Genomic DNA, 16071 nt, shown 5'->3' on the forward strand with positions numbered 1-16071 from the left:
TCTAAAAGTTGTAGAATTTAAGTAGCTTTTCAGGGATACCTTACTTTTTTTCTAAAGATTCCTAGTTCTTGAGTTATGATCAAATAACTGAACATGTCTATTTTCTGAAAAAATGTTGCGCGCTGACAGCGTGAAAATTTAAAAAGTTGCGCGCTGGAAAGGTTAAGGTTATTAAAGGTTTTGGCCCCAGTCCGGATTTTAAATATTTCGCGAGACTCTGAAAATACCCAAAATTTACAAAAACCGTGAACATTTATCCAAGCAGATCCAAGCGAAATTTAACGTAATTATTTGTACTTGTTGGCGGCACTTTCTTGTTTGAAACGATTCTGGAGTACAGGTAGGATAATGTTGAGAAGATAAGGGATCAAAAGAAATTTCAGACAAAAGAATATATTTTCAATTTGTTTCCATGGTAACTCTTTTGATTATTGATAAGTTTAAAAACTGGTCGAGTATAAAAAAGAAAAACCTGAAGAGAGAGCAGTGTGTGCACAAAACAAAATGCATGTAAGTAAAATCTTAGTATATAAAAAGTGCAAAATTAATTAAGGTAAATAGTAATTCGTAGGTAAAAAATATTTTTTATTACAAACACAATGAAAGGGACAAAGCTGGGACTACATAAACACAAATACTGCTAACTGCTCTGACTTCAAGATTTCTCTCAAATCTACTTCGACTAAAAAGTAAAATATCTTTTCATTATCTAAATGACTTGCACTAGCCTCTTCAACATACGACTGGTCTTGTTCCCAACATTTGTCAAAAGTCCACAGGGTTGAAAGAGTAACTTGAGAAACCTCCTGTAAAAAAAGTTTGAAATGTTACTTGAACCCCTTTCAGTTGTTTTCAAAATTTTAAACTCGTGCCACTGAAGATACTTTGTTGAGGCTTACTATTAGAGAAAACACAAAATGGGCTCTTCCTGAAAAAATTGTACATGGGGGGGGGGGGGAGTGGAGGATATGACAATTTTTAGTGATTTTTTACCCCCGAACAGGGTGACTTTTGGCCCCCGGACAAGCATCTGCTGACCCCCCGGACAAGGCAAATTTTGATGATTTTTTACTACCCCCCCCCCGGACAAAATATCCTCCACCCCCCCATGTATAATTTTTTCTGGAAGAGCCCAATATGAACTTCAAAATAGAAAACATAATACTACATATATTACAAAATACATCACAAACATAAAGGTGTAAGATAATATAAAAAATGATTACTAGTAATTACTGGCTGGATACACGACATCTATTCGTTGTGTGATTGTATGAACTTTCGGTTGTTGAACGATTGGACATGCTGTGTTGATGAAACTCACTACTGCCATCTTCTGAGTAATACTGATCGGGAGGGAAAGCTGTTTTAAACTCTCAATTCAAAAGTCTGAATATGCTTACCAGATGATCTTTAAAACCAGGATAAATCAGAATCGTTCAGACTAATAACTGTAGTTTAGCGATTATTCATGATAGACTCAAGAGTACCAAACAATATCTTGTCTTTGGGAATAATTTGTTAACAAGTCTTATTTTCATATGTTATTATTACTTTTTCTTACTTCCCACCACCAAAGTCTTCAGGAAAACTGTACGTGCTTGTGATTCAAATGTCTCCTTGAATGCTATTTTATAGTTTTTTAATAAGTCTTTCATTCTGACAAATTTTTAGCCTGACGACGATTTCTGAAATAGAAATTATGAAATGATACATTTGAGTCTAGCTCAATACCCTATTAGTCTGAAAAGAAAATTCAGGTCAAAATCTCAGACCCCTTTCTTCAGTCTATACATTTGCCCTGCCTCCCAATTATTTCTAGATAATTCAACTTGTATTAAATTTACTTTTATTTGTTAAAAAATCTTATCGGAATCTATGAAACCACTCAAGAAACCTTAGATACAGATAGCTGTGAATTTTGAAACTCGTAAAAGCTTTTATGTTATAATAAAGACTTATAACTGAATTTAGATACAGGTAACATTTTAGTAACATTAAGCTTAAGAAATGTTCTCCAACAATCTCTACTGGCATGACTCAAAAAATCTTGCCCTTAACTTGTTACCCCATATGTCTTGCTAGTTTCTCAAGCAACTCACAATGATTTTGCGATATGCATATCAAACAGCAATCTCCCTGCTTTCTACTCCATTAAACACTTCACTTACCTTTAGTATGGTCGATATCTTTTATTGTCACCATCTTCTTTTGCTGGACCATAGTTAGCATTTGGTGCGTTATTCTGGTTGTAATACATATCGTATGTTGAGGAAGCTGGATATGATGTAGAATAGCTTCCATTTTGAGCAGGTGGTTTGGCAGCACCTTGTCGGTTTTCTTCGGGTTTAATAAGTGCATTGAGAGCATTTGGATCAACGCCACCTCTACCTTGAAGTAATTGGGCAATTTGATTGGCAAGTTGATTTGTGTTTCCACCTGGCCCAGCTACAACAGGTTGTTGAACTTGAGGTTGTGGCATTGGTGGTGCAGCTTGGGCAGGAGCAGATTGTTGGTTAATGAGAGCTTGTAATAATGCTGGATTAGCTGCAGGTGCATTTTGTGCATAAGGGGAAGGATTCAATTGATTCAGAAGAGATGCAGCAGTTGGTGGTTGAATAGCTGAATAGAATAATGAAATTTTATAATTGACAGTTGATAAATTAGTATACAGATGGGTCTTTAAAAAAGAAACACCTCTTAAATAATACCACCGTTTCGAAGCAAATGAAATACAACTGTTGATCATAAATAGAACACTTCATATATCAGAAGCAAGTCTACTACGTAGAAATTTAAAAGATTTTGTTCAAAGCTTTGAAGAACCTGGTGGCATGGCACTGTAATCCTTTGACTCCAAATGCTTATCCTTCTGTTTATAATCATCACTACGACTGCTTTCATGTTTAGATCGACGCCAACTGTATCTACTTGATCTCCTGTACTCTCTTCCATCATCCCATTTTCTTGCATAATACTTTTCCTCGTATGCACGATCTTCTACTGGAGCGTAGCTACTATTACTGATGGGTTGACTACTGGTAACAATAGACTGACAAGCTGAAATAAGATAATCAAGAAATAGCTGAGGGATCGCAAGCAAACCCCATTAACCTTTGTCAAAAGGCAAATGTTGGCCAATGTTTACATTAAAATTAAGTGCTACTTCAATTGGATAGGAAGACTTATTTCCACAAGCCAAAAATGCTAAATTTTCTAGATTTACTTCTGTAAATTTGCTAATCAGCCAAAGATCAGTTAAACAGCCTTGTCTTCATAGCCTTCACAAATGACAAATTTACAGGAGTATTTAAAGTTAAAAACCCAATAAAAAATTCAACATGGATTAAATTCGAAGTTATATTTGTGTGAAAAAGGCAAAAAAAATGTGAAGCATTAAATTAAATCTAGAAAAGAAGTTAAAGGTCTATCAACACTCTTTAAATGGTTGAATAGAATGTCCTATTCTTGAAAAAAAAGCCTGACAGTCTGAAGAGACAAACAAGTGATACTTTTATGGACCTACCTGGTTATGCATTTAACACATATATAATTGATATCAACGTGAGCATGAACGTTAAACAATCATTCAGAACACAAATAGCGACGATTTATTAAAATTAGTCGTTTGTTTCTTATTAAAAAAACGTTTAGAAACCAAAATTTAAAATCTTGAAATATTCTTTCATATTTTCAAAAAAACAATATTTCACAAAGTCCAAAAAACCCTTTTTTTAGCCGTTTTTTGGCCCAAATTTGCTCAAAAACATTTTTTTTCGAAAATTGGGCTCAGTCACATTCGAGAGTTTATAGTTGTGCATCTTTGTGCAAAAAGAAAAGCTAATACCTAAGTAATTGATAATGTGCTTATAAAAAAATATTGAACTTGGCCAGTTTTTCTATAAAAACACGCCAAGCAACCCAAATTTCATGTCTAAACACACATATTCTTCAAAAGTAAGCCCTCATGAGCAAAAAAAACTTCTATCTCATAAAGAAATTGAGTAATTTGACTAAGAACATTGATGTGTGCTTATTAATAGTGATTCTTATAGATAAACATGCGTTTTTTAAGCCAAATAAATTTTTTTGCAAAAATCTGCTTGAGCCATCTTTTACCTATGATGGTACCCTACTATCATGCAGAAAATCAAATAAATTTAGTGATCCAATTTTTCACAAAGTCCAAAAAACCTGTTTTTTAGCCGCTTTTTGGCCCAAATTTGCCCCAAAATTTTTTTTTCGATAATCGGGCTCTGTCTCATTTTGGCCACCACCGTTTTGTACCTTTGTACCAAAAATCAAATGATTCCTATGATTCAATCTCGAGAAAAGCTGGTAACGAACGGACGGACGGACAGAGGTGAATTTATAGGACCTTCACCCCACCAGGGTAGGTCCACAAATCATCTCTAAACGATTTTCCTGGGAATGTAGCTATATCACTGAGGTATTAAGCTGATACTAAACCAATTAAATCTGCATTCACTGATGCACCTTCTACTTGACCAATGTATCCTGTGAGAATTAAAAATAAGGGTCACGATAAGAAACATTACTCAGTCTCAAACTTGGCAGGCTTTTAATACTAAGTTATTAAAAATAAAATTTCTTTACATTACAGTAAAATAGCGAAAATAGCACAGAATCGTGAAAATATTATCTCACAATAAGAGTCAATCATGAAATTGATTCCCTGGAAATCTTAAAATTTCACAGATGAGCTCAACTACGAAAATTTTTGTTCCCATTGAAGTATTTGAGTTTCTTATTCACTTTTCTGAATTCTGATCTTCAAGGTAGTCTGTTAATGAGGAATCAATTCAAGCTACTGCTTACTGCCTATTTACCTGAAAGGATGGCTGATTTTAACTTAATTGTTGAAGTGGTCAACACTGGAACCTTAGGTTGAGTGAACAAAGAAAACTAACTGAGGTGTAACTTGGTCTAATGTTGAAATCCTTCTTCTAATTCCGACACCCTTTTTATCAGCTGAAATCGTTAGAAAGGCTGAAACTGTTTTTCCTTGTTAATGGTCAGAGATTGATGTTTGTTTTTCAATCAGTGATTCAAGCTTTCATATTATTCCCCGTTTCTAAAGAAGGGTGTCGGGATTAGACGAGGGATGTTGATATTAGACTAACTTACGATAAGAAAGATATATATTCAGAAAATGCATGAGTTTATTTGCTACTTAAATAAGTAATACATACCCGAGTTCATGACACTTTGTTGACCCATTAAATAAGCCTGCTGAATGAGTTGGTTTAATTCATTTGATCCTAAGCCTCCTAGACCACCAGAACCTATAATTGAACAAAGTAGATTAGTTAAGCTCACACATTGAAGATGGTCTAGGACGCACTTTGATAATATTGGTTCAAGACTCAGTTGGTGGTGCTACATGGCATCATCCAGAAAATTTTATTTAGAATTAACTGAAATTATTTCTAATCATCCACCAGGTGAAAACTCAGAAAAATTGTTTTTTGAGACCTAGGTCCTAGGAACCGACTGTCTTGGAAACTAAAAAAGAATAATAATTTGAACTAGAAAGTGGGTCTCTGACTGATGCATGAAAATAATTTTATCAGAACAACTGGAGTATACTAACAAAGTATCTTATACCTTATCTTCATTATACAGTAAAAAGTTAAAAAGGTACGAGTTACTGAACTAAAATACACCACCTGACTTACTAGGTCCATGTCTATCATCACGATCTCGACCGCCACCATATCGATTACCACCCCGGAAGTCGTCATCATCATGTTTGATGTTGGATCGGGTTTGAGCTCTCTTAACTTCACAAAGTTTCTTGCAAATTTCATGTGTTCTTCTCTGGATGCATTTATCTGCTGAGTCTTCATCATCAAAAGTAACAAAAGCAAAACCACGAAGTCGGTTTGTTTCTCTGTCTCTCAATAGTTCAGTTTCAACAACTCTACCAAATCTTTCAAAGTACTTTTTCAAATCGTCATCAGTAATAACATTTGGTAAACCTCCAACAAAAATTTTTCGATACAGTCCTCCAGTTCTTGAGGAACCTGCAGTTCCTCCAGGTACTTTGGGTAGAGCCCTTTTCACCTCAATGTGATGATCATCGAGGGTAAAAACTTTGCCATCTTTTCTGATAGTAATAATTTCGTCGACAGAAGAAGAGCTATCAAATAAAACGAAGCCGAACCCACGAGATTGTTTGTCAGCATCTCTCATTATAGTACAATCGATAATACCTCCATATTTAATGAAAAATGCTCGTAAAGAATCTTCGTCAGTGAGGTTTTTATTCAAACCTCCAACAAAGAGTTTTCTTTCTTGTTCTTCTGATTCCATCGTGTTGAATGATTTAAACTATAAGAAAACGGTGTTGAAAGTTCGTTCAGCACTGCCTGCCTGCTGCTCAAGATCGATTTAGGTGGATTCTTTGTTCCACGAGCAGACGAGCGCGTGTTCTTGCTTCGAAATAGCACTAGTCAGGAGATTAAGGAGGTGACATTATCTGCTGTCACAAAATGATGGAGAATAAAATATTATAGCGGAGAGTGAAAATTTATAATGGAGAATATCTAAAAGGAACGAACAACCGAAAAAGGCCCACAATGCAACGGACGTAATTAAAGCGACGCGAAAATAAACAAAATTTTGCTGTGCTTTTTTTCTGAAAAATAATTGGTTTTTCATTTTTGTGGTATTCAGGTATTGTGTGGTATTTCTTGTTAATCATTATCATGTAGGCTGCTTTTGTTTGACAACTATGCAAACTGTCCAAATCGATTTTCCCCTAGTGTTTGCGATGTGACTTTACACTAGCTAGGACATCCACTCCTCTGAGCTCCTCTGCTGCATGCCATCAGGATAGGTTAACCATCAGGATAGTGCAGGCTAGCTCTAATTATCTAAAGCTCTAAGTAAGTCTGCAACCGCAGTCGGAGGCGACCTGAAGGCTCCTCTTTCGATAGCTATCTACCCAAAGGTAGGGGAGGGTGCCACTCTTTCTCCCTGGATTGCTCCACTTAGATTACCCTTGATCCTTCTCTTAATTGCTGAGCATCAAGCAGAGAGGCGTCAAGTACCATTTTGGAAATCTGTGGTATGACCCGGCTGGGGGTTGAAACCACAACCTTGCGAACCATAGCCGGATGCTCTACCCTGCACTACGGTCGCTCAATGCTAAAGCTCTAAAACAGCATGTAATAACATGAAAACCAGAATATGATTCTTCAATGGGAATCAAAACTATTAAGCAGTGCACTTACAAACATCAATTTGTCAGATCTAACAAAATTAATAACCGCACTGTCATCATTAACAATAAAACAAACGATTTTCTGTCAAGAACCTTGTAAACATTCCAACAACAGTGTAGCTGGAACCTCAATATTCCAGGATTAGAAAAAGCTATACCTGTTATCTTTTTTCTTTAAAGAATCAACAAGCCATCAACATCGATAAATTACACACATTTCCTCAGAAACTTTTAAAATTATCTGCCATTATGACTTTCTTGAAAGCTGTTCCTAAATTAACCAATCGTTTTATGTATTGGAATTCCTATGGGAATTCTTTTCCGAGATTTGTAAAATAGCTAAGTTAGCAAAAAAACTTTTCCCGGGGGTTTTAGGAAAAAACAGAACTGCTATCATTTGTTTTTTATTTAACCATATATTTAAATTTGCGCTCAAAAATACTTAAATAAATAAGTTAACAATATTCAATACACTATTTGTATCTCTCAGAAAATAAACACTTACAGAACGACATAGTTTATCATTTGGAATACCCCCGTATTTGGACCATTCTATCGTGGGTGCAAAATAGGGCGGAAACAAGTAGCACCCTCAGTGTAAAATTACCGCCTCGTCTTTATTCGCCCGCGCGAGAATAAGAGCTAATCATTTTTTTCTCGAGCGCTCAAGGGGAAATGAAAGTGATCAATATTCTTTGAAGGAAAAACGTCAGAAACAAACCCAAAGACCAAAAGATGCATTTTGTTGTTGACAATCGATCCTGAGAAGCAGAAAAATTTCTGCTATGCGTTTTTTTCGGAACGTTAAAAAACTCGAGGCAAAAATCGCTAAAAAGCTGATAAAATCATAATCCTCAAAAATCGAAGTTCCAACCTCACTGAACAACTTCCATCGAAATGATCTATCACAGCTCAGTCTACCATTTTTAGCGGAGTCTGAGGATTGAGCCGAGAACGTTTGCAGAACGCCCGCAAGCTCCCGCGCAGGTGAAAAACTTCAATTTGTCAATCATATTCTCAAGCGAAGAGTACGCGGAGCCATTCTCTAGCTTTACGATAGTGTAACGGATCATCAATGGATAGTATTCAATTATCATTATCCCTTGTTTTTCATTCAGACCCTAGAACTTTTGCAAAAAAAGGAAAAATAGAAAAGTTGTATTTTTTACTGCTCTATTCACATACTGAATTTGAAAGATCTCCTATGTGACGTTTTTTTGCAAACTTCAAAAAACTGACTTTTGTCCCGCTTTTGCTGGACTGTATCTTAAGTGCTTGCGTGCAGCATAGCCAGACGATCTCAATCGAACGGGATCGACGATCGAACCAGTCGAACCAAATCAAACGCAATCGACCGATTGAAATTCGATTGTCGAACGCAATCAAATCTCAATCGAATATTACCGCAATTTTTAGATTTGGTTGATATTCGATTGCGTTCGATTGATGTTCGATTGCGTTTGATTGCGTCCGATCGTCGATTCATTGACCCCCGGATTGTTCGTCGCATAATTTCCATGGGATCATCCCCCCCCCCAGGAAGATGGGGGGGGAATCAGATTTTGGTGCCAGGGGGGAAGTGAAAATTTCAAGCTTGATGGGGGGAGAAAGGCGAATAGGGGGTATATTCAGTCCTCTACCTAGTGGGGGGAGTAATAGGATAAATACAGACCTTCCTGGTGTGTTTGGGCATTCAGGCTTATGAGCCTGTCTTTCTTGGGATTTTGAGAGTCTTTTTTTTGCTATAGTAGCTTGCGAATTGAGGCGAGTCTGGATCATCACTTCGCAACCCTTATACAATACGGCTAGGGGGATTTCCCAATTAGGGGGGGGGCACGAATTTTAAAGACAGGTGGGGGGGAAAGGCCAGATGGGGGATTTTAGCTCATATTAGGGGGGACCAAAAAGCTGGAGGACGCCATGATTTCTACGGGAAATCGAAAGTAATTTCATTTGGCTTGTGATGTTTGAGAGCTTGAATGTTGGGAAGCTGCAAGAATAAAGCCAGAAGATCTCAATCGAACGGAATCGACGATCGAACCAGTCGAACAACAATCGAACCAATCAAATATTAGCCAGAATTTTGACGTTCGATTGAGATTCGATTGCGTTCGACAATCCAATTTCAATCGGTCGATTGCGTGCGATTTGGTTTGACTGGTTCGATCGTCGATTCCATTCGATTGAGATCGTCTGGGCATAGGGTACAAAGTCCAAATATGCATTTCCCGTAATTTTTGTATGAAGAGTTAGGTCTATACTGGCTAGATTGCTCTTAAAAAAACAGCATTAGGAATCAAAACTAAAAAGTGCACTCACAAACATCAATTTGTCAGATGTTACAAAATTAATAACAGCACTGTCATCATTTGACAATCAAATAAAAGGATTTTCTGTCAATTAAGAACGTAACCTTGTAATCATTCCAACAAACTCAACTTCCATTGAAGCCACAGCTAAGTTCAACCATTTTGTGCGATTTGAGGCAATTGAGCTTAGTTAAAAAAGCTACCCTGTTGAACGCCCGCAAGCTCCTGCACAGATGAACTCGTTTTCTCATGCGAAGAGTATGATGCGAAGCAATTCTAGCTCTATGATAGTTGCTGCCGATCATCAGTGGATAGTATTCGATTATCATTATATCAGTCAAGGATTATAGGTGTTTTGGAAAAAGCGACAGCCTACTGTAAGTTGGTCTAATATCGACATCCCTAGTCTAATTCCAACACCCTTCTTTAGAGACAAGAATAATATGAAAGTTTGAATCACTGATCGAAAAAGGTTTATTCCTCCCCGAAAGTTAGTCACACTAGGGTCCCGCCAAAATGTGTGTCAAAAATTAATGCTGTGAAAGCGCTATCGTTTACTAGACTCGCAAGCAAAAAAAATACGCTGCAAAACTTCCAAAGTGATTCATGACAAAATAACCCGTCGCAAAAAAAAGTATCAATATAAAATTTACTTGCATAATTGGCATTATATTAAATTGTTAACCGGTTACTTTTTCGAAGCGGGCTACATGACTTTTTGCGCAATGCAATTGGTTCTTTTTGCATGACGACGGGCCTACATTGTCCAGAGTTGCCCGTCGTTAGGAAAATTCATTGTGACGTCACTTTTTTAAAGGAAAATGAACAATGCGTTGACATCATTTCTCTCATTTTTTATTTCTGACGTCAGAAATTATAACAATTTTTTATCTCTTTTCGCTTGTTTTTTTCGCTTTATTTCGCTATTTTTCCTTGATAAAGCGCTAAAAATCAATCGAAGCTGAAGGAAACGGTTAACAAATACAATAATGACCGGTTTTTTCGGGCTGTACTGAAAATATTGCCCTCGGTCAACGCAACAACCTCGCAAGCTCGGTCGTTACTTGACCTCGGGCAATATTTCTCAGTACAGCCCTCACTAACCGGTCATTATTGTATTAGTATAATCTTGTAGATGAAAGATTAAATTTGCTTCTCTTGAAAACTAAAGATAATTAAATTTGCTCATCTCTTTGAAAAATTACTTTAAAAAACCATAACATTAGACATAAACTGAAGCTGAAAAATCACCAGCGAAGATAAAAGAATAATACTTATTCGGCTGACTATAAATTATTCTCCTGGGAATAGAACCGCCAAATGATCAAATCACTGGATAGGACCCCCTGATTTACAGCTGCTTTTACTGACATGTTGGGCTTAATCTTGTATATCAAAACGGGGGTTTTAATATTTTCTTGCACAGGAAAGAATGTGTGACATCATAATTATTGCTTTTAGTTTGCGTGTTTTGAAAGTTGATGTGTGTACTCTATCTTCGTGGAATTTTTTAATGTCTTTAAGAACAAATTTCTATCAGTCTTTTGTTGTTCTGTAAATATTTCTTTTTGGATTAAGAAATTCCATCTTTTATTGTTCTAATGATTATAATATTTTTTTATAAGATGCTTTGTTGTCTTCTTAATCTTTGTGTAAACTTGCATATGTTTTGCATCTTTTCCAACTGAATCCAACCACGGCTTTTTCGTTTCTGTTTTTTTGCATACAATTCAAGATGGCAGATGGAAAGGCAAAAAGGTTTATTAGCTCAGATAGAATAAAAACATACCTGCTCAACACAACCAAACCTTCTGTCTTGGGTTTACTCTTTCCTTCCCAACAACTTTCGTTTTTGCTTATATAGGTTTTAAAACCCATAACTAAATGAACCTCTTATATTTTTATCTGAATAAATCTTCTTGAAAACCTTCTGTCAGGTTTCACTCTATACGTTTTTTATCCACATGGTGAACCGGTTTCCCGATTTCCTGATGATTAAAAATTGGAACTTTCCTGTGGACGCGAAAATATTTTTCATGAAAATTTAAGTTATTCTAACGCTAATATAATCTAGATGCAAACAAATATTAAATTTGACTCTTTTGCTCTTATTTCAAAATGTCACGATAAAAAGAACTATTCAACTATTTTTTTTAATGGGCATTGAATCGATATTGACATATTTAATGATGTCATAATCAATGCTGTGCATATTTTGTCAACATCCTTTTCATTGGATGAATACCAGTAAAATATTCAAGATAAATAAACATAAATTTATCGCCCTCGAGCACAGCTTAGATACGCGCACCTCTCTTATTCATTATCTAAGAATTGAAGCGGGCATAGATTACCACGCAGGCTGATCGCAGACAAAGGTTTTTTGAAGATATTTTCAGTTATAATTCAAGGTAGAACAAACTAAAGATAGAAAGGGGGTATTTTTTAGTGCTCTATACAATGATTGGTATTTTTTTGAATTCTATGTTTAGATTTTTCTACCCAGCCTCGTTGTTATGAACGTGCGTTCTGTTACTAGGACCTTTGCTTGAAATTGGAAGTGAAACCAAAATATTATAGCACACAGAGGGTTTATTTGAGGCCGGCGACCAGCGATTTTTGCCGACCTCAAAGCCCAATATGAGCTCAAAGTCGCCAGCCATAAAGTCTTTTCTAGATATCCTTGATGTATGATTTTGTTTCTGAAAATTTATTTTTTGTGATCATATCTTCTTGTTAAATGAAAGACTTCATTTATATCATTCTCTTGTGTTTCTGAGTGGTTCTTCAAGTAAAATCACAGGCTTCTTATATTTAAAAGAATCATGATTATAACAAGTTGATCTATCAAGCAAGAAGTTCAGTTAACATTGCAATTCTTTCAATTAAAAAAGCAGCAAAATGAGAGAAGCAATTTTACACAACACATGAAACACATGCAAATGTTCTTGTGTCCATCATTGAAATTTACAACTTTATTAAGCTTCAAGTTACATGATGAAAATAATAGCCCTATTCATCACAAACACACGCTCCATGCTAAAAGGCCACACCCTCATACGACTCCCTATTTTTCATTTCAATCGTTGTGATGGCAAGTATGGTGGTCACATTAAATTCAATAGGAAACCGGGTTCTTTTCATTAATTTCGGTTCACGATAAAAAGGTCAACTAAAAACTGTTGTTAAAAAAATGTTGTTTTAATTTGGATATCTTTGTTGAAAGCATGCTAGATAGTTTTTTAGTGATGACTACATCGGTAAATTTTTTTTTTCAAACATATCACTTCACATTTCTCATATACTGTAATCAACAATTTGTGGCGTAATGGGGAGAGTACAATTTACTGATTGATTGATAACTTTGGTATGTATTTGTGTATGTTTGATTTTTCGTTTTAAACACCAGCGTACAGCCATGTTGAGATAACAAGATGCAAACTTTTTGCAAACTCTAAAAAACTAGTTTTTGTCCCACTTTTGCACATTGCGATATGGATTTTGTACTTTTGCATCTAGTATTGCATTTCCTGAGGTAGGCAGTAACAAAACAAGGATTTTTGAGAAAAAATAATTCAAACAAGGTTTTGTTTAGATTGAAAGGTCTGATGATGCTGATGTAGTAAAAACAAGTGCGACATGATTAGAAAAAAGTTTTGAAAAAATGAAAATACATTGAATAAAAGAACATTCCTGAAACAAAAGGACTTTTACTGGTACTCTTTCGAATGATTTTATGTTTATAATAAATAGAATGTTTTCTACCTTATAAAACATCTGATTATAAATTTGCTTGAAATCATACCAGCAAATGTTTTTCCAACTCCAGCTTTTTTCATTTAGCTTTGTTTTGCAAAAAGAAATGATCTAAATACGTTTCTTTCAATATTTGAAAATGTGTACTTGCAGCAGCTCGCAGGCAAAAACCTGTTTGTTTAAAAAAACTCCCAAAAACCTTATACACATGGTGGAGCGTGCATTTTTCAAAGCCATTTCTGAGAAGTTGAAAGAAATTTGTTTTTTTTGTTGTATATAAATAATGCCTAATGGTAGAATGTCTGGCGCTTCAACTTGAAATTGCTGATTTTGGTTTTAGTGATGGCAAAATGGTTTTTAACACTTTCTAGTGGTAGCCCACTTTACATGGAGCTTCTAAGTGTTTTAGTAGCATTACAAACTTTTCGAAAACCTTTCTGCGATATTGAAGAATTTTTTTAGATTAGAATTTTAGGTTTATTGGTTTCTCACTAGAATAGCTTTTGCTCTACCCAAGCCCTCATGAAAAAAGCCTTCCATGCAGTTTCATGAATTTCATGCTTGAAAGATGCAATGAATTGTTCCAAAGATGACCAACTTTTTGTATATCATTGATGACATAGCCAGTAAAAGTTCTGGATATGTGTACTGACACCAGATTGATGATGAACTTTCTGACTATGTTCCCAGTGACCATGTTATAGCCAGTAAAAGTTCTGGATATGTGTACTGACACCAGATTGATGATGAACTTTCTGACTATGTTCCCAGTGACCATGTTGATGACAGCTTTTACCTTCACACTGAATTAGCATGTTTAGGACTGGTATACTGCACTGATGTTCTCATTCAGATGTGGCTTTCAAGAGCCATGCAATCAGACAAATATTTTTTCGAAATTCACACATCCACACATTTTTTCTCGAGTTTCACGCAAAGCAGATTTTTCAGAAAATTGGAAAAAATTTTGGGAAAAAATTGAAAATTAGGAAATTTGCATTGACGCATTGACACTTTTTTTTTATTTTCACCCACTCAAGCAACTGAAAAAGCCCATTCATGCATTCACGCAAACCACTGGGGGCCTCAAGTTTCTGTGAGAGAGTTTATATTTTGTAGTTTATTAGAAATGAATTTATCAATATTCGTGAAAAAATCATCAACCAATCCCTTTATTTCCTTATTACCAATTTAGAGAAACTGTGAGATTGACTTGATATGTGCGATGAATCAAGTTTGCCTTGCTTTAGATGTATCATTTTTACTTTTGCATTGTGATTTACAATTTTAGATGTTAATGATCTAACTGTTAAAGGGTGTTTATAAGGAAAATATATTTTCTTAGGAAAGAATTATCAATGAATAAAATCATTCTTTGAAGTAACATCTCAACAAAAAGAGAAAATGACATCAATTCTTTGAACAAGTAGTTTTTAACATACTTAGCAAAAAATATCATATTTCAAAACTGTATTAGGAAATGTCCACAGGGTGGGTTATTAACTAATCCTGCTAATTTTGAAGAATTCAATTAAGATTCAATTTGCCAGAATATGAAAGCTGATTTTTTACTTCTTCTCTATTCCAACTCCTGCCCTCTGTTTCCTCTGTGAATGATGCACCTGAGAGTAACATCTTTATGATTATGGTGTATGTTATTATGCTACTTCGTTTTCTTTGTCCAATTTAAAAAGATTATAACCTATAACAAGAATTTAAGTGGTTTATAGTTTTCTTCAGTCCTGTTTTCTGTATCTTTGTTTTGTGGTATAGTGCTACACCACTATTCGACATATTTAAATGAGAGAGCTTCTTTCACTTTCATTTTGCAAAACACAGCTATCCAAACTCAACTCAAATCACCTGCTGTTTTTTCTAAAATATCAATTGCTTTTTTTTCCCTTTTTGCTGTTATTGGTTGCTGTACATATCAGCTCTAACTAGTCTTTGTAAGTTTTCTTATTAGACTTTTTTTATCCCTATCAGTTCCCTTATAATTTCTCGTTTTTAACAAGTCACTAAATGTTTAGAATGAAAATTGTTTTTATTCTCTTTGATATATAAGTGATAACCTCTACCTTTGCAAATAACAACTTTTGTTTACATTTTAAACTCTTCCTTTCTAACCAATTCCCTTTATTGATCTAGAGATCTAGCTATATCATTTTTTATCATTGGTTTTTTATATTTTCCTAGAGATATCATCATGTCAAACTTTGGTTAAAGTTACTTTGCACAAGGAAACATTTTTATTGTCGTATATAATATTGCATTCCTTTCACATGAAAAGTGTCTGTTATTAAATATTAAAGGAAGTTCTAAATCTGTACAATAATTACTTCTATTACTTTTTAATCTCTTCTTGGTTTTCAATAAGAGGTTTGCATAACCAAGCCCATTTATTTTGTAGAAGCAGCATTCTCTAACAAACTAGACATAATCTTTAATACTCTAACACTGTTGCAATAGCAGTGTTTTGTTGATGTGCTCTGTTCTGGAATTTGTTTTGGGTAGAATTTTAAAATGACAGTTAAATGCACTACAGGGAACTATTTTATTTTCACCTCATTATCATAATACACAGGGGTTAATTGATTTTGTTTTTAAACAAGAGTGATATCGTTTGCTTACTCGTCAATTTTAATTCACAAGCTTTTTCACATTGGATTGACACAGATGCGGGGCAAGATTGGTCAGAAAGAGGAAAAAATAAACATTTTTTGCTTATATCAGCATAATATAATAATAGGCAGACAC

The 16071-nt window shown here is 35.0% G+C and overlaps 2 protein-coding genes across 5 annotated transcripts in view; one reads left to right on the plus strand and one right to left on the minus strand.

Annotated features, from left to right (window-relative positions):
* The window catches only part of LOC136808574 (all trans-polyprenyl-diphosphate synthase PDSS1-like), a 176056-nt gene that overhangs the window by 45374 nt on the left and 114611 nt on the right, over positions 1-16071 (plus strand). The window lies entirely within an intron of this gene.
* Positions 393-6450, minus strand: LOC136808561 (heterogeneous nuclear ribonucleoprotein A1-like). 4 transcript variants are annotated; one of them, XM_067065087.1, is made up of 6 exons: positions 5691-6450; positions 5214-5306; positions 4471-4518; positions 2827-3060; positions 2172-2622; positions 393-1688 (listed from the first exon to the last, which is right to left on the minus strand). In XM_067065087.1, the coding sequence occupies exons 1-5, from the start codon at positions 6334-6336 to the stop codon at positions 2174-2176; spliced, it is 1470 nt and encodes a 489-aa protein (XP_066921188.1). In that variant the 5' UTR covers positions 6337-6450; the 3' UTR covers positions 393-1688; positions 2172-2173. The 4 variants fall into 4 exon arrangements, with proteins under 4 accessions (XP_066921188.1, XP_066921189.1, XP_066921191.1 ...); XM_067065088.1 differs by having other exon boundaries at positions 5700-6449; XM_067065090.1 differs by lacking the exons at positions 2827-3060; positions 4471-4518 and having other exon boundaries at positions 5700-6446.

This window comes from Clytia hemisphaerica, unplaced genomic scaffold, assembly GCF_902728285.1.
Source record: "Clytia hemisphaerica strain Z4C2 unplaced genomic scaffold, Clytia hemisphaerica genome assembly, whole genome shotgun sequence".
Classification (NCBI taxonomy): Eukaryota; Metazoa; Cnidaria; class Hydrozoa; order Leptothecata; family Clytiidae; genus Clytia; species Clytia hemisphaerica.

Excerpts from the sequence above, each read along its gene's own strand:
- LOC136808561 (XM_067065087.1), bottom strand. The coding sequence starts at position 6,336 with ATGGAATCAGAAGAACAAGAAAGAAAACTCTTTGTTGGAGGTTTGAAT. Across the intron at positions 5,307-5,690 it reads ACATGGACCTAGTAAGTCAG|GTTCTGGTGGTCTAGGAGGC; the intron begins GTGGTGTATTTT and ends GTTCAATTATAG. Across the intron at positions 3,061-4,470 it reads AGTGAATGCAGATTTAATTG|CTTGTCAGTCTATTGTTACC; the intron begins GTTTAGTATCAG and ends ATCTTATTTCAG.